Source organism: Mastacembelus armatus, chromosome 22 (genome assembly GCF_900324485.2).
Source record: "Mastacembelus armatus chromosome 22, fMasArm1.2, whole genome shotgun sequence".
NCBI classification, from domain to species: Eukaryota; Metazoa; Chordata; class Actinopteri; order Synbranchiformes; family Mastacembelidae; genus Mastacembelus; species Mastacembelus armatus.
This window is the reverse complement of record NC_046654.1, coordinates 202,176-225,193: the sequence shown is the minus strand read 5'-3', so window position 1 is coordinate 225,193 and position 23,018 is coordinate 202,176. Positions and strand designations below refer to the sequence as shown.

Below are 23,018 nucleotides of genomic sequence, written 5' to 3'. Positions count from 1 at the left end.
CTGTGTGCGTACCCCGAGTCCTCCGAGTCGCTGCTGCTAGATTCAGGGCGGTTTTGGAGCTTCTTCACCCACAGCAGCTGGAGCTCTCTGCTGGATGCTGCAAAGACGTACTGGCTGCCATCCTCCAGTCTGAAAGTGTACAACACACGGTCGACCACAAAACACCGAACACTTTTCTACACGACTACAGACGGACAGCTGAGGAACACAAAATCTGACTAATGGACCCAAAACTAAGACACTGGAAGTTGGTTTGTCCTTCCTCTTGTCACCAGACCATTTTTTTTTACACATATAAACTGTAGCTGACCAGAGACTGTTGTGTAACTTCACTGGAACTCATGAAAATATTCTGAGCTATGGTGGAGATGCCAAACATGTCAGGCTGGAACTGAGAAAACATGTTTCAAACAAAGTAGAACAAGAACAGTTTCTAGGTTTAGAAGCACCTGAAGGAAGACTCAGCTCAGCATCCAGTGAAGCTGTGAAGGTTAAAAACTGTCCACTCACATCAGTTTGAACGTGTTGTCCTTCCTCCTGAAGAACGAGTTCTCTCTGCAAACGGATCCAACCGTGTTGATAGGAGGCCACCTAGAGGCCTTCTGTGGAAACACAGCACAGGGAAACGGAGCTGCTCATCACCGACACCAGCTTGGATGTTTTGAGTCTTAGTGACCGGTGTGGTGGGTTTTCATACCTCTGCAGCAGCTGCTCTGTCTTTAAACAGGCTGAGCGTCTCGCCCTGCAGGACAGCAAACACCTCCTCCCAGTGCTCCAGACCCTGGACCAGCACCAGCAGAACCAGCAGAACCAGCAAACAGACCAAGCACAGAGACAACAGAGCTGCATCAGTCACTTTTTAATGTGACATTTATTATTTTCCAGTTTCTTTAAAACTAGAAAATAAACATCAGACTACTGTCTCAAAGGGGAAATGTTTGAGCTGTATCTTCACTTAACCTACAATCTACAAAGTGATTTCACACATTCAGTTTTTAATGCAGCAGAGTGGGTGGATCCCCGGATCCTCCTGTTTACTGTCTGGAGAAAACTTGTCTCACCTTGTTTCCTCCATGTTTCAGCTTGATCTCCAGCTTCCCCTCCATCCTCGCTGTGACCTGTGAGACAGACAGTCACAGTAACAACCATCTGACCCACCACCAAGAGTCAGGGACCTGCTGCTGTTTGTTTTTAGACTAGAGCAGCTGATTCATATGCAGTGTATGATTTATATATGTTGATAATAATGACATTAAAACTGTTTACCTCTGCTCTGGGCTCTGCTTCATCCTGTGGAGGAGATGGAGGCTGCTCTGATGTGGGAGGAGCTGGGTCAGGTGATTCAGTCTCCTCGGCTGTGATTGGTGCAGGTGGTGGAGCCTGATTAGTTGCAGCATCAGGTAGGTCGGGCTGTTGGCTGACCTGAGCTTCAAGGTTGCTGAGGCGTTTCCTCGTCGATGGCGATTCAGGGGGAGTTTGTTCTTCTGCAGCAGGTGGAGGGGGAGGCTCAGTGGGAGCAACAAGCTGTCTGATTGGTGGAGGGGAGTCAGGTGGTGCGGTACGCTTTCCCAGTTGGTGCTCAGAGCCGCGTATGAGTAGCGGCTCAGTAGAGGAGAGTCTGGGCTTCGGAGCCAGAGGAGGTTTGGATCTGGGTTGGCGGTCTTCCTCAGGAGTCTCTTTAGATGAAGAGCTGGAGGTTCGAGGGAGTTGAGGAGGTTTGGAGGAGACTGGAGGTGATGGAGGATGTCTGGGAGAGGAGGAGTCATCTGAAACTCTCAGAGCAGTGTCAGGAACTGAGGGTCTGATTCGACTTCTCCAGGGCATTACAGGCGGGCTGGAGGTGTCAGGACTGTCAGCTGATTCCTCCTGAGACCTGCTGCTGGCAACAAACTCTGGTTCAGGGTGGAGAGACAGGCCCAGAGCAGGGCCAGCAGATCTGGTGAGACCGGTCACCACCCGAGGACTTTCTGTTTTCTTGTCCAGTGTGGACGGTCTGACTGTTCTGTCAGCCCGCCTGCTGCTGCTGACTCGCCGCACGATGTCCGTAGAGGAAGAGACCCGCGGGCTGTTGGGATCTGACGGTCTCCTCCTTAGGGTGGAAACTCTGGCTGGAGGTTTTCTGTCATGGAGTTCCTCGTTTCCATGAAGACCCAGTCTTTTCTCCCTCTGGGCCAGAAAAGAAATGTTGAGATTTATACAAAGAGAAACAGTCCACAGTCATAAAGTCTCTACTCATTATTCTACTTATTCTTCAGGTGATAACTGTGATGCTGGTGTTCATGGGGAAAACTCAGTGCTGGACCTGCTCAGACGTGAACTTTCATGGTTTTTCTTGGTTTTTAAGACACAAAATCATGGAACCGCCAACCTGTGTTTTCTTCTTCTGTAGTGCGATGAAGCGGTCACTCTGGGCCTGGATCATGGCCTCCAAGTCCTCCTGCCTCTTCAGAAGCTCCATAACATCAGTCACAGAGTCCTGGGTGAACCAATACAACAACACACATTTATTGACCCTCCAAGTCCTCCATTAGTAATCTTGGTAAACGTCCAAGGTTTGAAGGTCTGAAGTCCAAGGATGAAGTAGCACAACATAGAAATACTCAGGTAAAGTACAAATACCTCATATACAGAAGTACAACATGTATTTAAATGGACTTTCAGCCACACCCTCTGATCCTGACCTACCCCATAGTCCTCAGCCATCAAAGTGGTTTCGTAGGAGCTCAGCCAGCGCTCCGCCTGCTCCAGCTCCCTCTGCAGCTGCACCACCTCCAGCTGCTCCTCATACAGCTGCCTGGTCTCCTCCCAAACCTTCTCCACCTGCACCTCCAGCTCCTCCAGCTCACAGACACGCTGCTCCACCTGGGAGGAGAGTGAGCTCAGGTAAGAAGTTCCATCAGATTTAAAATAAGCGTTTAAAAACGTCTGGCTCTGAAACCTCTCGGGACATGATGTTTCCACCGCCTGTCAGGCGCCACCCTGCGTCTTTCACAGCCTGCGATTTGCTGAGCTGCCTGTCGATCTGGACGCGGTACTCGTCGTGCTTTTTGATGAGCTGCTCCAGGTCGGTTCCCTCCACATTCTGCACCTCCGCTCGCACCAGAGACAGCATCTCCTTTAGCCAGGCCCTGGAACACAACATGGGCAGGTTCATGATCGTTACGCCTCCACATCCCATCTGAGTCCTAACAGAAAGACTCAGCCGAGCTGCATTTCTGAGCCCAGAGGCTTAATGACAGGTACAGTTGGACTGGTTTATTGTACTGGTACAGACCCATAAGGAACAATGATGGGAGGACGTTCTGACCAAGCTCAGACTGCTCTTTCTAACAGGTCTGAAAATAACCAGGCCCATACTTTCAGTGACACAGTTTGTCTGTTCTGGGGGGCACCATGAAAAGAACCCACATTAATAAGTGTCAGGATATGAGAAACTTTGGAAACCGCCGGGCTACATCTTTTGTTGCACGACAAACTAATCAATCCAACCTACTGAGAGTGGACCAGGTCAATCAGATGTTTTAATGCGTAAAAAGCATCACACACAAGCACCTGTCACTTGCTGTAAAGTGTTAGGAACTAAAATCAGCACCTGCTGCAGTACAGCCCAGTCTCCCAGTGTAGCTACTGAGTCCAGACAAATGAGAACCTACATGAGTTCAGTGCAGTGTGATAAGTATTTCTGCACATCTTCAGCTTGGCCCAGTCGGACGCGGCGCTGGGAGGCTTTGTCCTGGATGCTGGTCCAACTGGCCTCCAGTTCCTCCAGCCTCTGAGTGATGGGGGATCTGGCCTGTGGCTGCCGTCGGCTCAGAGCTCGACCCTCCTCCCTGCTCCTCGTCACCTCCTCAGAGATCAGAACCAGGTCCCTCTGATGGGAGACACCAGCAACAAGGCACTTAATTCATTCTAAGCACGTCTTGGTCTGAGTGTTAGAAAAGTATAACCAGCAGTCACACACCTCAGTGCTTTCAGTCACTATGTGCTGATTCAGTGTGTCTGTGAGTCCAGATCCCATCCAGAGACCGACAGCAAAACTATTAAAAACCCAGCAGGGAGCCACACCGCTGACCTGGCTCACATGGTTCTTCCTCACCAACAATGGGGAGGCCCCTCTTTTTCCAAAAACCAGCTCCAGACGCTGAGAATGGCCATCACTGTTTACAGTCTCTGAAGGAACAGAGTCCAATGGGCCCTGGTTCCACTGCATCTTCTCTCTGTTCACAGCAGGGTCTGGAGCTGGTTTTTGATTATGGATTCATACGTTATCCTGAGTACACCACACTTACAGCCTTGTCTCTCTCCTGTTGGCTGCCACATCTTTCAGCTTTTAGGTTCCACTAGGTTTTTCCTACCTCCAGAGCCTCGTGTTGTCTCAGGAGAGTCTGGATGGACTGCAGGTCATGGTCCTGGTCCTCCGAGTCCAGCACAGCCTCTTTCTCAGCCATCCAGCCCTTCAGCTCGTCCACGTCGTGATCGAACTGGTGAATCTCCCTGGCAGACTGCAGATTCTGTAAAACACGGACTGTTACCCACCTGTGACCTATAACACCAGGCCGCACCGTGCACCAGTGACACACCTGTTCTCTGGTCCTGATGCTGCTGTTGAGGTCGTCCCACAGTCTGCTGAGGGCATCGTCTCTGCTCCGGGCCCGAGCGTTCTGCTGCAGCCCCCGGCCCTGCTGCTGCACCGAGGTCAGCCGGCTGCGACCCAGACCAGACACCTCCGACGCCAGGACCTCCAGCTTCTTCTGAAGGACCTAAAGATGAAAAGAACAACACTAATAATAATAATAATAATAATAATAATAATAATAACTCCATTAGTCTGACGAACAAAAAGTACAAAACACCAAAATATCAAAACATTAAAAACAAAACAACCAAAAACTCAAAATATGAAAGAATTCACAGACATTTATCTGCACAGGAACCGCTACCATACTGTTATTATCCAAGCTGGGATGATGAATCAGATACAACACAAAGTCTGAAATACTGGAAACAAAGTGGTGCGGAGGAAAAACTGTGCAAACCCACCAGGCCAAATCCATTTTCAGTGCATAGATCTGAGAATATCAGAGCAGCAATGAAATAACTTGAAGTCCAACAATAACCTGTGAATTTGCTTTAAAGCCAAAGTTCCTGTTCTTCACCAGAAGGAAGCTTCAACACAGGTTTTCCTGTTTTTCAGCTGGACGGAAACAACATTTTCCACAGCATCTTGTCCTCACGTGACTCACCTCTACGTCTTCCAGGTCCTGTCCACAGTCCTCAGACTCTGCAGCACTCTTCTTGGACATCAGCCATGTTTGTAGTTCTTTAGCCTCTCTCTCGAACACGTAGAGGCGGAGCTGATCTTCCAGAGCGGCTCGGCGAGAGGCGGAGAGTCGCAGGAGAGTCTCAAAGTGTTGGAGAACAGCGGGGAGAGACTCGGTGACCAGGCAGCTGGAACGGGGACAGAAACCAGGTTTATTTAGTTTCAAATACACAAAACAAAACATGTCCACAAATAAGTAAATATGTCCACAGATCCTTTACTGCAGTAAAAATACTCTCCCCTGTTGCAGCTGGTAAAGGTGAAGTAAAGGTAAAGTACTAATACCTCAGGACAGTACTTCAGTAATTGTGCTTCATTACTTCCCACCTGTGCTGCTGTGAACAGCGCTGACCATGAGTGTGTTCACCTGTTGGGATGTCGGAGCAGCTGCAGTGACGCTCCGCTCTCCTGCAGCCTCTCCACCGTCCTCCTCTGGTTCTCCAGCTCCACGTCCACAGAGTCCAGCCTCCTCAGCAGAGCCTCCGTCGCCTCTTCGCTCCGCCCACAGTCCTGAGACTCTAAACCGGCGCTCTGCTCCTCCATCCACAGCTCCAGCTCCGACACCTCAACACACACACACACACACACACACACACACACACACACACACACACACACACACACACAGTCCTGTTCTTTAGCCACCACATCCAAGACAAAGCTTTATTCTGTGACCCTGGTCACATGGAGGCTCAGTGGTACCTCTGTGAGGAAGCTGTGGATGTTCAGCGCCTCCTGCAGGAGCTTGCCCTTCTTCTCCGCCTCCATCATCAGCTCCTCATGCAGACTCTTCAGCTCCTCCAGACGCTCCCGAATATCGTGAGACGCAAAGTGACGACCTCTGACCTGAGAAGGTTGAAGTAGTGTACGTGTCATAAACAGACTCTATATGTCTGTATCACACACCTGCTCCAGTAACACCTGAACTTGGCACCAACAGTGCTGAGTGACTGGTCCCTCACCAGACTGTGTCCCGCCTCCTGTATCGCCTGGACCAGCGGGGCGCGGCTCGAGATCTCCTGCATCACAGCCTGAAAGAGAAGTTTTAGAATACTTCCTGGAATAAACAGAACAAACTGACCCTGAGCTTCCTGTCCAGACTTTTTGAAAACAAATACCTTTCACATACTTTTCTGACCTGAGAATGATTTTTGTTTTGTTATCGTACGTCACTGAGTCTTACATCCTCCTTCATCTGAATCGGCAATGAGATTATTGCGGATTTGAGCAGGTGTCATTGTTACCTGGTGTTTGTGGAGCAGCTGCTGGGTGCTGCTCAGAGAGCTGCCCCAGTCTGTGGCCGTGGTGGAGGCCAGTCTCTCCCTGAGCCAGGCCACCTCCTCCTCCATGTCTCTGCAGAACTGGAACAGAACCTGCCAGGCCTCCAGGGTTTCCCTGCGACTCTGCATGGGCTGTGACAGACTGTTGTACCTGTGGACACACACCTGTTACCAGCAGTGGAAGAAGTACTGACAGCCTTTACTGCAGTAACACTAGAAGTACTGCAGTACCACACACTTCTGTGCTGTGCTAAATATTTCCGCAGAAAGAAGTGATGTTTATTAAAGTGTGTTTTCATCATTAGCATAACATGGATGAGTTCTCAGACCTGTTGATGGTGTGGACCACTCTGGACTGGATCTCCTCAGCCAGGAAGTTTCCCTGAGACTGGAACATCTTTGCTGTGTCCACCAGAGCCTGGGAAATAAAAACGCAGGATGTTCAGCACGCTGGGCTGGACAGCCATGGGACTTCCTACACAGAAGTGTCTGTTTTCTGGTTGGACGTGTATGAAACTGAAGATTTAGGGGGTTTGGTCAGAAATACCTGGATTCTGTCCCTGTGTCCGTCCACCTCCTCCTCCAGCGCCTGCAGACACTTCAGCAGCCTGTTGACGGACGGCAGGTCGCTGCCACAGTCCTCGTTGACCAGTTCTCGCTCCACAGAGCCCACACTCTGCTCCACGTCATCCAACGAGCGCTGGAACTGCAGCGCCTAAAGCCCAGAAAGCACAACAGACACCTCAGCAGTTTGTGCTAATACAGCACAGGAGCTCGTCCCCCTTCTGTCAGAGAGGGTCCAGGACTTCAATGCGTTGTCAGTTCTGATAATGTGCAGCTGCCACATACAGCAGCTGTGGACCAGCCAGGTCTTTCTCTGCTCATTATTCCACTTGTCTCCTGACCCTTTGGAAAATCAGTCCCATACATGTTGCTGCCTGGTGTGTAAATGACCCCATATGTGCGTCTGTACCTGGTAGGCCTCCTGCAGTCGGACTTTCTTCTCCTTACAGTTGTGGATCAGAGCGTCCCAGCTGCCCGTCAGCTCACGGAGTCGAGGTCGAACCTTCGCTTCAGCCGAGCGATTCTCTGACAGCAGCTTCTCTCCTTCCTGAAAACATGATAGTGACAGGTCAGGTGGAGAAAATCTGACTGGGTTCAGGAGAACTTACCCTAACCTGAGCTTCCACAGACACATCTCACAGGGTTAAGTCCCATACAGCATCACAACTGAACCCCTGACCTCGTTCTGACCTGAACCTTCAAACCAGGTTGGAACACTCAAACAGGCTTTTGAAGGTAAGGACCAAACAACATGTCATCCATGGTACAAAAACCACACACACAGAACCCACCTGGCTGAGAGTGTCCACTCTGTAGCGGTTAGCGAGGATCTCGGCCTCGAAGCTCTGATGTTTCAGCAGTTTGGCCTGAAGGTTGGTTGGTTCCCTCCAGCTCTCATCCAGCGCTACCGCATTACGCTCGTTCAGCCACACACACACCTGGAAAACATACACATTTACTGGTCACACCTGGACAGTTCTGTATACCAGAGTCCAGCAGAGTCCGCTAAAGTCCAGCAGAGTGCAGTAGGGTAAAGTAGGGCCAAGTACAGTAAAGTAGAGTCCAGTAGAGTCCAGTACAGTAAAGTAGGGTCCAGTACTGTAGAGTGGGGTCCAGTACAGTAAAGTAGGGTCCAGTACAGTAAAGTAGGGTTCAGTAGAGTCCAGTAGGGTCCAGTAGAGCACCTGATAGCTGCTGGATAAGAACTGGTGCAGCTGCAGTGATTGGTCCAGAGCCTTGTGTCGAGACCTGCTGTTCTGCTGCAGCTCCCTCCACCTACAGACACACAGGTTAAAACAAGTCAAATCTGCAATAAAGGACAAAGCGGAGACTGAACTGTTGTGCAGATTTACGTGCACTGACGTTTGAAACCATCAGTCCACAGACGTGCTCACAGACGTGCTCACAGACACCACTCTCTTCAGAAGTGATTCTCTCTCACCTGGTGGCGAGGGTTCTGCTCTTGGCTCTGATGTTGTCGGAGTCGTAGTGTTTCTGCCGGATCATCCTCTGGGCCAGTTCCTGCACCTGCTCCAGCTGTTCCACGTGAGCCTCCAGAACCTCCTCAAACTGAGTCTGTTTCCTCTGCAGAGCCTCCACCTCCGACACTGAGCTCTGAAAACACAGAGGACCTGTGAGAGGAAAACTGAGCTGCCCCCTCCTCAGAGAATAGTCTCTTTTTTACCCCTTGGCCAAATCAATACGGTATTTTTTCAGCTGCAGGCGTCACACAGGTTATTTTTCTTTACCCCCAGGTCCTGGTTGGCGAGGAAGGCCTCCTTGTTGCTGAGCCAGCTCTCACACTGCTCCACAGAGACCAGGAAGACCTGCAGGGTGGAGAGACCATAAAACTGAGCCGGGACTGGAGGTTACAGAACCAGAACTCCAACATGTGAGCCAGAGTTCAGTCTGCAGTCGCACACTTTTCTACATTTTGGACCAGCTCGTTACTTCACCCTGCACTACTGTGCACCATCATCCTACGAGTCCACATGACCGAGCCCTGATCTCCTTGGACCTGAGACCTGAATGTGAACAAACCACTGTCATGTTCAGTTTTGTAAAGAGTGGCACCAAAACCCTTCCAGCTCCTGGAGCCCAGATGCTCATACATCCTGGTACTGCCTGTTTTAACAACAGTCATAGTATTCTGGAAAAGTAAAGTACATAAAAACCAGATTCATACTTTAGAGCTTCTGTTCAGGCACATTCAGAAACAACTGACACTGTTATAAAGAATAAACAGCCAATAAAATATGGGAAACAATGTGGACCCTAAAGTACCAGTCTGCTCCCATCCATGGTTTCTCCTCCCTCTGAGTGAAGGCTTGTGTTTGGACAGTGACTGAACTATTGGCTTTAGATTTTTGTGATGAAAAATCAAAATGATCACAGCAGATATACATGAGCTCCTGCAGTACAGAACTTTAATCCTGGACCATCACCTGGAGGGTGTGGGCCTGCTCCAGGGTCCTATGGCGGTCCAGCCAGGCTCGGTCCAGTCCAGATTTGGCTTCCTCCAGCTGGTTCAGAGCCTTCTGGATCTCTGCTTTTGAACTGTAACCGGACCGGATCAGACTGAGACCAAAGTCCTGCACAGAGTCTATGCGTTCGGCACGGGCGTCGAACTCCGTCTGGAAGAAAACAGTTTAACGCTACATCTGATGGACTGTTTCTACAGCAGGACTCCACCACACAGAGCTGGTTCTCCGGGGACGGCCCTCACCTTCCTGTCCCGGTGCTCCTCGATGAGCCGCTCGGCCTCGGCTCTGGTCTTAGGGAGACCTTTGTCTGCCATCTCACTGCTCTGCTTCATACTCCAGTCCAGCAGGAGGCGCTGGTTAGCTTTGAACAGCTGCAGCTGGTGAGCCTCCTGCAGCTTCTCTTTCCTAAAAACAACACACATCACCTGGATCCAGTCACACCTGTGAGCTAGCAGGTTGGTTTTTTTTCAGAATCACAATTCAGAAAGAGCAGAAAGTCGAACAGTGATGGGACAATTAAAGCCTTCAAACTGTACAGAACTCGTCAGCCAGTACCAAAGCCAGTGGGCATCACCTGTGTTGGACCTCTTTGTCCAGAGTCTTCAGAACTTTCTGAACCTCCTTCTGTGTGTTCTTCAGTTTGTCGCTCATCACTGATCGAGCCTTGAGGTGATCTGACACGTCTCTCTCCAGGGCCTGGGGGGACAGGGTCAAGTGAGAGTTAGATTCTCCTGTCATCTGCTCCCTCCGGGAACTGAACCAGGGATCCACTACAGGATGTCATAAGAGATTTGTAAAAGTAAGCAGTGAGAAGAGACGACTCCACCTGTCAAAGGTGATTTTCCTGGTTTGAGCTGGTTTTATTATTTCTAAACGCTGATGAAGACAAATACAGGCCGTCCTCACACTGACACTGTTTTCTGCCTCCATCCAGTGCTGAAGGGGAACCAGCAGGTCGTGAGGTGGTTTTTGTAGCTTCACAGGGACAAATAAAAACCCATCCAGGCGACTGAGGCTGAGGTTAAATGTGGCGCCCCACTGTAGCACCTCAACTCACCTTTGACCTTTCCTGGATGACCCCGGCCTCTCTCTCTGTTTCCTCGTGACGTCTGATCAGGTTCTCTACACTCTCAACGTCACAGCCATAGTCCTGGCCCTGCAGCAGCAACATCTGCAGGAAGAACCATGACGTCAGCCTGTTTCTCAGCAGGTACCGGACGTTCAGGGAGAAACATGAGACCGACCTTCTCGTTGGCTCTGTCTCTGACCTCCTCCAGCTCTCTGATGAGGGCGTGCACCACCAGCGCCCCCTCCAGCTTCTTCTTGTAAGTGTTCAGGTCTCCGTGAAACCTGCTCCACCTGAGAGACGACACTTTGGCGTAAAACGTGGAACAACCCACAGTGAAATGTGTGGAAGGTGTGTGTTACCTGTCGTTGAGCTGCTGCCTCCTCTGCCTGACAGTCACCAGCTCGTCAGCGCTCTGTCTCTTCTCCAGCCGGCCTGCCAGTCTGTTGATGGCCGTGATGTGAGCGTCGTCCACCGTCACTTCCTACAGGTTAATTATACCTTCATCAGCATCATCATCATCCTCATTAGGGACATGTACGGTCCATGTTGCTTATCACAACTGAAGCACAGCGGAGCAGCCCCATGACACCAAACTAAACTTTACCTCCTCTTTCACATTAAAAGCTTCACACCAAAAAACTGGCAGGAGGTCTTTTATTGTGAAGTAGCTGTAGGAAAGATCACTAGCAGAACTTGATTAGCAGTTAGCATAGCTGTTCTTCAGTAACAAACAAAACACCATATGGACATTTTCATTATTTAATGACCACACACACACACTGTTGTCTCACCCCATCTGCTGCTCCCCTGAACTCGCTGAGTTTCTTCAGCAGCTCAACGCCATGTTCATAGTCCTTTCCAAGATCTCCAACGTTGATCATTACCTCCTGAAACCCAGGTCAGAGAGGACAGAGGCATCACACTGCGAACACACTGCGAACACACTGCGAACACACTGTCCCTCCATCTGTCCCACCTTGTGTCTGATCCAGGCCTCCACCTCTTGGACTTTTTGTAGGAACTCCAGGAAGTCTCTGTTATCCTCCAGAGCTTTCCCTCGGGCTGCCACCGCCTTCTTCAGCTCCTCCCAGTGCAGCTGCAGAACGGCCGAGCTCTTTTTCACCTCCTTGGACCTCGGGTGGTGAAGGGAGACCAGCTCCTCACCAGCCTGGTGGCACAGAACAACATGGAAGCCTGCGTGGTGATGTTTCAACATGGACATTGTGGAGGGTTGAGCTTGCTCTTCCATGCCACAGCGCCCCCTAACTGCAGCTTGTGGTCGTAATGACACGTCTGTGCGCTTCTGTGTTATATTTCATTCCATTATTCCAGACATTGTTTGGATAAACCAGAGATCACAATGTTTTTCTGTTCTGCCAGAAAAACATCAAAACTTAAAGGATCAGCTTGGGAGCATTAAGGTGGATGAACACAGTGTGTGTTTCCTAATGTTTATTCATCTTTCTATGACTCAGGTCCACACAACAGTGTATAAATCCAAAGAATACATAAACACAGAGGAGATAATATCCTTCCACAGGGCCCAGTATCTGACGCCTGCTATCCTCACTTTCACTAAGTCGTGTTGTCGTACCAGCAGCACAGATCTGATGATCTCACTGTGAGCCAGGATTTCAGCCTCAAACACCTGATGCTTCTGAAGGAGCTTCATCTTGGTCTGCAGGTTGCTGAGGTCGGCTTTACTGTCCTCCACCATCTTCTGCATCCGCTCAGAGACCCACTCCTCAGCCTGGCAGCCACAAACAGAGGCCAGGTGCATCAAACATTTAGGAACAGAACAGAACAGAACCAGAACTAAAACTCTAGTTGCTGTTTGGTGTCAATTAGTGTAAAACTAATTTTCTGGGATGTTCTAGCGGTGGAGACGTCTGATTGGTCAGCTGGTTACCTGGGCGACATCTCGGTTGAAGATACACAGCAGCCTGGAAAGCTCCAGCTCCTCCCTGCGCTTGACGGACAGCTCCTTGATGTTAGCACGTCTGTGGAGGAGGGCCTTGAGCTTGGCTTGGACCCGTGCACCCTTGTCTCTGCTCAGCTGACCCTTCAGACGCTCAGCGAGCTGCTTCAGAGAGGACAGCTGGGCCAAAGGGAGGGAGCAGCACGTCACAGCAGTGTAAAGGATCACTAAGGTGGCCCCGATCAGTAAAAGACCCTTATCAAATAACGTCAAAAATTCTGCTCATTAATGTCACTAATTATTTCCTGTAACTTGTCATTTAGTTTGTTTGTTTTGAACCACAGGAACCAATACGAGACGTAACAGTCAACAATCACTTGTCAAGTCAAACTGCAAAATATTCCACTTATCAAATCTGAACCTTTGCTGCTTTACCTGGTTAAATCAGTAGAAACTCAATATGTTTGAGACTTTGGGAACTCACAGCTGGAAGTTTGATTTTCCTTTGACATTTGAATCATTGTACTGAAAATAAAAATGCAGGTCATGTGCAGCCCTACAGCTAAAACCAGGCAGAGCAGACCTTTTCCTCCTGTGTAGTGAGCAGCTTCTCGAAAGCTTCGTGACGTTTGATCAAACCCTCCGTCTCATCCACGGTGTTTCCCAGAGTGCTGCTCTGCAAAAGGATCTGTGGGCACAGCACAGGTTCACACTGATCACGCTGCAGTGGAGGCGTCATGTTTCTCTGTGAACAACCCCAGAGGAGGAGCGTACCTCCTGAGAGCTTGACGTCTTGTCCATGCTGCTGGCATCTCGATAGAAGACCTGCTCCTGGTGAACTGTCTCCAACCAGGTTTGTTTCTTGTTCCACTGCTGCTCCAGCTTGTCCCGCTCAGCCTGCAGCGCCTCCAGCTTCTCCAACACCTGAAAGAAACATGAGGAAACGTTCATACACCTCCTCACACCAGACTATCCTACGTATAAAGCTGCACATTTTAGGTCGTCCTCACCTCCTTCCTGTTGCCCCTGTCCTGTGTCTGCAGCTCCTCACCCATGTCCAGGGCCTGCTGGTAGGTCTCCTGTCTCGCGTCCATCTCAGCCCACAGCTGCTGGTGCTGGGCGAGCTGGAGGTCGGCAGTGGCTACGTCGCTGATGCTCTCCTCAGCAGCCATCGCACCAATCAGCTGGCTGCACCAAAGGAAGTAGTCCTGAGCCTGGAGAGCACAAAGACAGACATCTGAGACCCGAGGACCCTGACAGGACTGCTACGGTTCTAACAATGTCCTCACCGTGTTCAGGAACAGGTATCGCTGACATGCCAGTTTTAGCTCCGCCTCCCTCTGCTCTGTGTGATGTTGGAGCTCCTCCCACCGCTCCACCACTTCCTGCTGTACTTCCTGTAGGCGGTGCTTTAACTGTGGCGTGCAGAAGTCCAGGATGGAGTCAACAGCATCCAGCTGGTCCTGCAACTGAAAGACACAAGCATACATTCACAGGAGCAGGCTGAAGCCCCCACCCCCCTCACAGCTTCCTTGTTTGAAGTTTGGGAAAAGTGATAAAAACGAATGATCTTTATAATAACGTGACTGTCTCTGTGCGTCTGTACCTGCTGCTCTGTGACAGCGAGCTCATGGAGCAGAGCCTCATGTTTTCTCAGCTGTGACATCACTCCTCGCAAATCCTTCGCCACATCATCCGGGATGCTCTTCTGACGCTCCTACAGAGAAACAGACAAAGAGACGGAGGGAGAAAGACTGAAGGGTCAGATGGATGGATGGATGGATGGACAGATGGACAGATTAATACCTGGATGAGTATCAGTGCGTCCGTCAGGTCCTGGTAAAAGCGGTGACATTCCTCGGCTCTCTGCAGCTGATCCTGACGGTCTCTGGCCACACCCTTCAAATCCTCCCAGCACGCACTGCAGAATGACAAAGACAGAAAAACAAAGAGACAAAAGAGGACAGGTGAATATACCTGCTTCAGTCTTTTTCAGCACTGAGGACCTGGACTGTGGTTCATACCGGAGCTGCTGTAGCCTGTCTCTGACCACAGAGCTCTGCGGATGTTTGTTGCAGATCAGTCGAGCAGCCACGTCGCTGCAGCTCTGCAGTCTCTCCTCTCCGACCTCCAGCTGCTTCAGGAAACCTTCAAACTTCCCCCGAAGCAGCTGAAACGTCAAACACAAAAACTTTACTGCTTTCACACTGAGAAATACTACAAAGTTCCTATAGCTCTTTATCTTTTACTGTTGCAAAATCACAACATCCGTTTCTGTTTCTTAACACAAATGATCAATGACTGTTCAGCTATAAATCATGAACTCAGCAGTGGCAGGTGTTGATGGAATGACATCAGCGGTTTATGTATTTTAATTACTTTTTAAATTAATTATCAAAAAGAATAAGTAACATTAATTTTTGTTTAGTTAATGATGAAAATAATTGAGCTGCATCATCACCGTGAAACCTGTAGAGACTTAGCCCTTGATACAAACAGATAATCCACCCTGGTCAATCAAGAATCCCTGGTTTTTGTTTAGTTAACACGCTAAAACCTGCCTGAAGACCAGTGTGGTCCTTTAAAATCACTAACGGCACGTTACAAGTTACTGTGACGTGGAGAGTCAGGTCAAGTAAAAACCTGAACATGCTGGTAGTCATTGCCCAGGTCCTGAGACTCTGCAGTCTGTCTCTGCTGGTTCATCCAGTCCTCCAGCTCTGAGGACTCTCTGTGGAACTGGTGGAGATGGAAGACTTCTCTTAACCTCTGACCCCTGACACAACACACAGGAAGACATGCAGGTAATTTTCAGATCTGACTTATGTTTCGTGTGTTCTGGGACCAACAACTTTGTTGGGCTAAATATTTTTCAACGTTGCATTTAAAGGTCAAATGAACTTCTTCAAATTAGCAGTGTGGCTCATGAACTTGTGTGAGATTGTAGGTACCTGAGAGCCGCCTGGTGCTGCAACTGCTGGTTCAGGCTGCTGAGGCGGCTGTAGGGTCTGCTGAGCTCCGTCAAGCTCCAGTCCTGAACTGCCTGCTCCACCTGGTTTCCCAGTTCCTCGACCTCTGCCTCCAGCACCTCCAGTTGTCCCTCCAGCACCTGCACAATCATCAGAGTATTGATTTTCCTGGGTAGGAGTTCCACAGGGGACGACCTGAGGTCCTCTATTGTTGTTGTAAAGTGAGTGTGTTGTACCTGGTGTTTGGTGAGGAGATTCTGTGTGGCCAGTTGATCTTTGCCATAGTCGTCACTGTTCACTAGTCTGAGCGTCTCACTGAGCCTGGACTCCAGCTCTGAACAGTCCAACAGCAGCTGCAGATGGACCATGTTAAGACCAAACTCAGACCAAAACACATTCCCTTAAAACTTCATGTAAGATATAAATCTGAATACGCCAAAGAAATGAACCTAGGAAAAATTAATATGAGGAAGAAACAGGAAAAGAGAAGAAAAGTCCCTCTCACCTGTTCTCTGGTGATGGCCTTGCTCAGGTGAGCAGCTCTCATGTTGCAAGCCTCCACAAGCTCCTCCCACTCTGCTCTCAAGTGGTTGCACCTTTAAAAAAAAACAGAAGATACAGAAAAAGTTGCATTTTCCTCTAAGAATAAAACCATAAGTTATTTTAATGCAGGACTTGTAACAGAGTAGTTTAAAACTATGAGACTGCTGCTGTAAGCTGACAGCAGCACCTCTGGAGAACTTCCTCTGCATCTGATTTGCTGGATTTGGCCAGGCTCCGCCCTTTCTCCAGGACATGGCTCAGGTGTTGCTGGTGGGCGTTCGTTTCAGCCTGCAGCTCCTGGATAGACACACAAGCCAGACATGAGCTGCTTTTTCTGAGTGGACCAGTACATGCCCCAAATCAGTTTCTTTCTGCATCCCGTCCTGGTGATTGGGTCCAGTGAGAGAACAGTAGAAGCAGGTACCTTGTGTTTCTGCATGAGGCTCAGGGCTCCAGCCAGAGACCGGTCATATCCTGTGGAACCGGAGGCGGGAACATGTTCAGAGATCCAGCTGAGCTCCAGATCCACGTCGTGAAAAAACTCAAACAGCAGCACCAAGGCCTGGAGCTGTGCCCGGCGCTGGTCCAGAGGCTTCTGAAGGGACTTGAACCTGCAGCACAGAGTTCAGCAGCTGATGAGACACTGTTCATGGTTGCCAGTATAAGATTTAAATCATTGTATTTTATCAGTAAGTAAAATTAGAACCATCACATGAGTTTACGACCTAAGAAGCTCAGTTCAAACCCCAACACAGTGCAGCTGATCCAGCTGTTAACAGCCCTGCAGAGAGAACGGCTGACTCACAGGGTGAGGTACGTGTCGGTCTCCTGCAGGATCCTGTGAGAGTCGAAGTGGGTGGAGGCCAGGTGTTTGGCCCTGCTGACGATGGAGTTGATCTTCTCCGCCAGGTCCTTGGCCTCCTGCTCCAGCTGCTGATGCTCCTTCACACAGAGACGCAGCAAAGTTACCGACTGCTAACACAACCAGCGTCGGGTCCATGCTCGCTAACGTCACCACGCTGAACCGGACAGGTGTGTCAGTGTACGACACATCTGGCCTCAGTGAGCTCACCTTCAGCAGCTGGCGACTGGAGCGCAGGTCGTGACCTTTGGCCGCATTGTTCAGCATCCTCTGGATGGCCTCAGTCTTCAGCCTGGCGTCCTGACGACAAGCAGAATCAAGTCAGTAATTCAACTATTCTGCTTCATATCAGTCATTTTTTAATTAACCACAGAGCAGGCCCCACAGTCAGCCCTTTAGTCGGACTGTAATAAGTCACTCAGTCAGGTGGTGGTGGGTTAAAGGACTGGACTGGATGCTTTGTCACGTATTTACCTGTAGCAGCTCCATCAGCTGCTCCTGCTGCCCCGCCTGTCTCAGCTTGTCTCCTCTGTCGGCCATCTTGTCCTGTAGTGTCCTCCAGCGGCTGCTGAGCTGGGTGGACTTCCTGCGGATGCTCTGGCTGTTATAGTGACCTTCAGCAACCATCTCCTGCCCCAGCTGGACACACACATGCATTGAAACTGCATTTACACACTGTGTGGGTTGTTTTTCCTGAGCTGGGTGAGCTGTGGGTCAGCTTACCTGGACCAGTCTGTCCAGCCACACCTGGTTCGCCTGCATCTCCCTCTCCCCCGCCTCGTGTCTCTTCAGCTTTCGCAGGATGTTGGTGGGGTCACGGTACGACTCGTCCTCGGCCACCTTAAACTTCTCCTCCATCCACAGCAGCAGCTCGTCTGCATCCCTCTGAAACTCCTGCAGCACACGACATCCAGAGGAGTAACGAGGGAGGAGGGAAATAAAACAACTGCATGTCCTGCTGCTGCTCTGCTCATCAGCCCACGGTTTCAACTTTTTCTATTCTAGAGCACTAGTTGCACAAGAAAATTCATTCTTTAAAAATGAATCTAGTGATGACATGATGGAGATAATCCAACAGAAAGATTCAGGATCACAGTGTAAATGAGGGCTTTTATTCTGAAGGCCGACAGATCCACAAACCCAAAGAGAGAGAAGCTGTAAACCTGCAGGAAATGATACCTGGTATTTGTTGGAGGCCAGCAGCAGATTCCTCCTCTGCCTGCTGGCCTCCTGCAGCCTCCTGGCAGCCTTCTGGATGCTCCTGCTCCTCTCCTTGATGCTGGAACAGAAAAGCTCACATTTGCTGCACTGACAGTCTCTTACATATTTTACTCTACATCAGTGTGTAACATCAACACAACCATAACAAAACAACAACTAAATACTGTGTGTTAGATAGAACTGCGATGGAACCACTTTATGGTAACAGTACATGAAGTATCATGAATTCATGCATGTAATACTATAAATTATCAGGATAAAACAAGAGTTAACAGTATCACATGCTGGTCCTAATACAAGATACACTGATATATATCAGCTACTGTATCAGAAAGATCTGAACATCAAGAACTCCTCATGAACCACTTCTTGTACTAAGGCAGGTAGGAGATGCTCATGATACCTGAGGACACACCTCGTGTGTGTGTGTGTTTGTGTGTGTGTGTGTGTGCACCATGATGTTTCTGTTCTCTTACTGTTTTGAGGCATAGTGTCGTTGGGCGACGAGCTCGTGGCTGCGCTCAGTGAAACCGTCGACTCGTTGCTCCAGAGCCTTCAGGAGACCCTGCAGCTCCTCCTGTTGGCCGAGCAGACTGTGCACGCTGTCCAGACAGTCCTGCACCACCAAACACAACACAGCTTGTCAGTGTGTGTTCAGTTCAGTGAGGGACATCAACAGCCTCACCTGTATCAGCTGCAGTACTACTGATGCTTTACTGCATCACTTTCTCAAATGGGCCATTCTATGATGAGTGTGTATTTGTACACTGTGGTAATGATACTTTTACTTGAGTAGCTGAGAACTTCTAAGGAGCTGGACCATGAAGGCAGGTCAGACCGAGGTATACTCACCCCAACGTCGCTGACCCTCAGTCGGGCTTCGTGCCCCGACAGCGCCGCCTCGATCCGGTCTCCCTCCTGGTTCAGCCTCTGAAGCTCCACCTCCTGCTCCAAACGCTGCTTCCTACTGGTCCACAACCTGTCCAGCTTGGACCAATCAGCACTGAGACTGTCCAGGGTTTGTTGGATGTCAACACCATCTGTTTTCCCAGTGGACGAGAGAAGAGATTTCCCCAACGTGTCCGTGTCCTTCAGCCTGAGAAATATTTACAGTGCCCAATAAATGACTGTTTGTTTTCATTAGAATAATAGTTTCATGCTAATTCATATCAGCTTAAAGAAAGAACGAGTCCATTATTCAAAGAAATGATCCATCCAATCATTTTCTTCGTCTGTCTAGGTTTATTACGTTCATGTCTATCTCATGTCAACTTTCCAAACACTGGTCAGAAGTTTGAAATGATGTGTTTGAATTTCAGGTATTTTAGATTAAGATGATTTTTTCTAAACCAGAAAACTTTTAGTGGCAGATTTATTCTTGGGGACCCTGAAGATGGATTATCTTAGTATTAGTGACGACCCGTGTACTGCACAGACCAGCACCTCCTCCTTCCTCCTCCTCGTTACCTGCTCCTCTGCTCCTCCATCTCCTCTCGGAGCTGCTGATGTTGTTCCAGCAGAGCGACGGCTGAGGCCACATCAGCGGCCGCCTCCTCCTGCAGGAGGCGCTCCTGAACTGAACCTGCCCAGCGCTGCAGCTCCTTCGCCTGCTGCTGGAAGCTCTGCAGCCTGCGGGCCTCCTCCAGGAGGCGCTGTCTGTCAGCGGCCTGACGCTTCACCTGCCCCAACACACAGCAGGAGGCCTGTGAGATTCAGCTCATCACCTTCATGCACGTGTTAAACTAACCCTCTGGTAGTGTCAGCGGTTGAATGAAGAGCTGACTAACTCACCTCTGCTCACAACATATTTTTATATAAATATTTCATCATAACTGCCGTCACAGTCTCTGCTTCAGTGCAGAGCTGTTCTACACAGTGACCTCAGACCTGTTTCAGCAGAACCTCCAGACCCCGGACCTCCTCCATGATGGCCGCACTCTCTGCTGGGCTGCAGTCCTGCTTCCTGCAATACATGCCACAACACCGAGGGCTATGAGACGTAGTGCCACGTTACAAAGTTCTAATCGTCCTATCACATCAAACCTTTACGCTACGCTGGAGGTCTTTAAAACTTTACGACCCTCTTCAAAACATCTCCTCCTCTCTGAGCCTCCTCACAGCTGTGTAACAATCAACTATCCTTCTAAAACATTTGCTAAGAGTCCGACAGTCAGAACCAGAACCGTACATTTTGGCGACGCTCTTCAGGTAGGCGATCTTGCCCTCCAGGGTCTGGATGTCTCTGAGGGCCTGAGTTTGTTTCTTCTCCTCAGCCAGCAGGGTGAAGGAGCTGCAGCCCACGTCCACGGCATCAAGCCGGGACAGCTGCCCCTGCAGCTGCACCTTAGCCTCCTCACAGCTGTGCAGGAAGGACTGCACGTCAGCTGTGCTCAGCAGCTCATGGCCTTTCTCATCCTTCAGCTGCTGGATGTGGTCCCACCTGAGGACAGGGGAACAGGAGAGCAGTTGGCGAAGGTTGGGACAGACTGGCACATTGTGGCTTTCTGCTGGGTCTGGATCGTGCTGCACCTGTTGGAAACCTTCCTCTGTCTGGTCTGGATCTCTCTGTGTTTACTGTGTTTACTCTTCACCAGCTCCTCCGCCATTTTCATGATGTCATCCAACTGGCTACGCCCACTCGCCAGCTCAGTCAGGAAGTTCTAAAACAGGAAGTCGGCATCATTACAGGCTAAACCTAACACTTTAGGGACCTGTTAATACCACACAGGACTAACTGTAAGACTGCCCAGTACAGAAGAACTCGCATCGTTCAGTGTTTCAGCAGCACATAACAATAAATCATAATGAAATAATCATTTCACCCACACACGCATAATCAAATCATGTGTTTTATGACTGATGTCACGTCTTCACCTCATATTTGGCCTGCACCACTCCCAGGTTGTCACCATCGGTGCTGAAGGTCTTCAGGATGTTCTCCTTGTCCTCCATCCACGACTCAAACTCCTGGCAGCTGTTGCAGAATCGATGCAGACGCAGCGTCTCCTCCAGAGTCCTCATCTTTGACTGGAAACACAAAACGACGGCAGCGAATCAGAGAGGAACCTTTTTACTGTTTTCAAATAGAAGCTACTTTCACATCTACCCTTTCTGATCAGATTTCCCATGATGCCCCTCTACCTTGACAAGGTTGTACAGAGAGTTGTAGTCCTGGTCCAGAGTGGACTGTGTGCTCTCCACAGTGTCTCTCTGGTACTGGGGGTCCGGCAGTGATGTCGCTTGGATCTCACTCGTGCTGCGACGCATCGAGCGGCTGCGTCTCGGACGACTCAGCTTCCTGCCGGGGCTTTCTGGCACGTTGTTGTCGGAGCTGGGCGGAGCAGGGGGTGGAGTCTGAGCAGGAAGAAGAGGACGTTAAATTAATGATGTTTCTACGCTGTAATCACACTGATTGTTATTGATCAGTCTGGGCAGGTCTTTACGTTGATCTGAAGGTTGTATGTGATTAAACGTTTGTAATAACTGATCATACAGAGGCTGGCAGCAGGGTCAGGTAGGTTTTAGGGATGAGCTGCTGGTTTCCTCGGCTGTCTCTGGCCAGGATTCGGTCTCCATCCGGTTCTGCACTGACGACGGTTATGATGTCGTTACGATCCCAAGGAAACTGACCTGAAAATCAATGAAACTGTATTTTAACATGTTGAAGGTTTTTATTCTACCTGCAGCTCTTACAGGAGGCAACTCAGTGCTGGACAATAAAACCAATTGATCAAATGATTTAGATCTTATGAATCCACTGCAATTTACTAAAATATCAAATCAAATAAGAGCACCAACAAACCATGATGACCGTCAGTTGTCAGTCCAGAATTGAACATTAAACTCTTATTTCTGAGCCACAGAAACTCACCACACACTCCCAGTAGTTTAACAGACACCTGTTTATGCCTGGCAGTCATTTCCCATCATGCACTGCTGTGAACGGCACAGTACCTCGGCTGTATCTGAAGCGGACCTTGGCCTTGCTCTCCACACTCTGAGGGGGGGTGCTTGGGGCTCCTGGTCCTGAGCCCCCTTCGTCTCCTGAAGAGTCACTGTACTGGATCATTTTAGTCTCCTGAGGCTCCGCCTACACAGGTAGAGGCGGTGTCAGTGTCACGTGGACTGTGAAATGAAACTGTAACGTGACATGAGCTGATGTTTGCTGTGCACGTACAGTGAGAGCTGTGAGCTGCACCGCGCTCCTCGCCTGCTCTGACAGTCTCTTTATCTCTGAGGCATACGCCGCCATCTCCTTCTCCAACCGCAGGTGGCGCTGCAGAAGAGCCGCAGTGCTCGACTCATCTTTCCCATGATCCTCGCTGGTCAGCAGCGGTTTCCTGTCACCCAGCCAGGAGTTTGCCTCTGCAACATCTGCAAAATACTGCGCAGAAGAAAAGCAGCTAATTCATCGTTCGTTATTCACGTGTCTAACTTTGGGGATCACCTGGTTGGTTATTCACCTGTTTGATTGTGGCGGCAGCCTGTAGTCTGTTGCGACGTGCTGTCACCTCAAGGGTCAGGTGGGTCCACTGCTTCTTTAAAGTCCGGGTCCACTTCTGGACGGCTCTCTGGCTGACCTGGTTCTGCTTGGACAGCAGATCCTGGGCACGACCCAGGACTCCATGGTACAGAGAGTCATGGGCCTGGAGCTCTGCCTCCAGCAGCTGCATTTAAAGCAACAGGATATTTAGCTTGTTCAAGTTATTTTCTGTGTATCCACCTGCACATCACGCCACGCCACGCCACGCCACGCCACGCCACGCCACGCCACGCCACAGGCTCCTGG

General features: G+C 49.9%; 1 protein-coding gene across 4 annotated transcripts in view; it reads right to left on the bottom strand.

Annotated features, from left to right (window-relative positions):
* Nucleotides 1-23,018, bottom strand: part of sptbn5 (spectrin, beta, non-erythrocytic 5) — a 36,825-nt gene that overhangs the window by 3,043 nt on the left and 10,764 nt on the right. For all 4 annotated transcript variants that reach the window (XM_026300736.2, XM_026300761.2, XM_026300828.2 and 1 more), the window contains exons 16-78: nt 22,693-22,896; nt 22,407-22,613; nt 22,184-22,319; nt 21,723-21,859; nt 21,371-21,583; nt 21,104-21,256; nt 20,759-20,889; nt 20,418-20,669; nt 20,117-20,192; nt 19,697-19,908; nt 19,082-19,325; nt 18,706-18,845; nt 18,188-18,287; nt 17,732-17,902; nt 17,483-17,647; nt 17,219-17,308; nt 16,952-17,088; nt 16,571-16,757; nt 16,334-16,443; nt 16,109-16,199; nt 15,840-15,956; nt 15,586-15,743; nt 15,278-15,410; nt 14,659-14,804; nt 14,441-14,555; nt 14,241-14,351; nt 13,924-14,103; nt 13,645-13,848; nt 13,409-13,558; nt 13,218-13,322; nt 12,626-12,814; nt 12,311-12,466; nt 11,693-11,884; nt 11,508-11,603; nt 11,076-11,197; nt 10,892-11,006; nt 10,705-10,818; nt 10,222-10,343; nt 9,890-10,052; nt 9,609-9,797; nt 8,913-8,990; nt 8,606-8,778; nt 8,349-8,439; nt 7,956-8,102; nt 7,574-7,711; nt 7,148-7,315; nt 6,930-7,018; nt 6,565-6,751; nt 6,283-6,351; nt 6,023-6,166; nt 5,688-5,884; nt 5,244-5,448; nt 4,581-4,760; nt 4,356-4,511; nt 3,654-3,871; nt 2,939-3,128; nt 2,686-2,862; nt 2,369-2,476; nt 1,267-2,166; nt 1,062-1,118; nt 698-781; nt 511-602; nt 13-129 (exon numbers count right to left, since the gene is read on the bottom strand). In XM_026300736.2, coding sequence (XP_026156521.1) covers nt 13-129; nt 511-602; nt 698-781; nt 1,062-1,118; nt 1,267-2,166; nt 2,369-2,476; nt 2,686-2,862; nt 2,939-3,128; nt 3,654-3,871; nt 4,356-4,511; nt 4,581-4,760; nt 5,244-5,448; nt 5,688-5,884; nt 6,023-6,166; nt 6,283-6,351; nt 6,565-6,751; nt 6,930-7,018; nt 7,148-7,315; nt 7,574-7,711; nt 7,956-8,102; nt 8,349-8,439; nt 8,606-8,778; nt 8,913-8,990; nt 9,609-9,797; nt 9,890-10,052; nt 10,222-10,343; nt 10,705-10,818; nt 10,892-11,006; nt 11,076-11,197; nt 11,508-11,603; nt 11,693-11,884; nt 12,311-12,466; nt 12,626-12,814; nt 13,218-13,322; nt 13,409-13,558; nt 13,645-13,848; nt 13,924-14,103; nt 14,241-14,351; nt 14,441-14,555; nt 14,659-14,804; nt 15,278-15,410; nt 15,586-15,743; nt 15,840-15,956; nt 16,109-16,199; nt 16,334-16,443; nt 16,571-16,757; nt 16,952-17,088; nt 17,219-17,308; nt 17,483-17,647; nt 17,732-17,902; nt 18,188-18,287; nt 18,706-18,845; nt 19,082-19,325; nt 19,697-19,908; nt 20,117-20,192; nt 20,418-20,669; nt 20,759-20,889; nt 21,104-21,256; nt 21,371-21,583; nt 21,723-21,859; nt 22,184-22,319; nt 22,407-22,613; nt 22,693-22,896 — 9,998 coding nt within the window. The remainder of the gene's footprint in view (nt 1-12; nt 130-510; nt 603-697; nt 782-1,061; nt 1,119-1,266; nt 2,167-2,368; nt 2,477-2,685; nt 2,863-2,938; nt 3,129-3,653; nt 3,872-4,355; nt 4,512-4,580; nt 4,761-5,243; nt 5,449-5,687; nt 5,885-6,022; nt 6,167-6,282; nt 6,352-6,564; nt 6,752-6,929; nt 7,019-7,147; nt 7,316-7,573; nt 7,712-7,955; nt 8,103-8,348; nt 8,440-8,605; nt 8,779-8,912; nt 8,991-9,608; nt 9,798-9,889; nt 10,053-10,221; nt 10,344-10,704; nt 10,819-10,891; nt 11,007-11,075; nt 11,198-11,507; nt 11,604-11,692; nt 11,885-12,310; nt 12,467-12,625; nt 12,815-13,217; nt 13,323-13,408; nt 13,559-13,644; nt 13,849-13,923; nt 14,104-14,240; nt 14,352-14,440; nt 14,556-14,658; nt 14,805-15,277; nt 15,411-15,585; nt 15,744-15,839; nt 15,957-16,108; nt 16,200-16,333; nt 16,444-16,570; nt 16,758-16,951; nt 17,089-17,218; nt 17,309-17,482; nt 17,648-17,731; nt 17,903-18,187; nt 18,288-18,705; nt 18,846-19,081; nt 19,326-19,696; nt 19,909-20,116; nt 20,193-20,417; nt 20,670-20,758; nt 20,890-21,103; nt 21,257-21,370; nt 21,584-21,722; nt 21,860-22,183; nt 22,320-22,406; nt 22,614-22,692; nt 22,897-23,018) is intronic.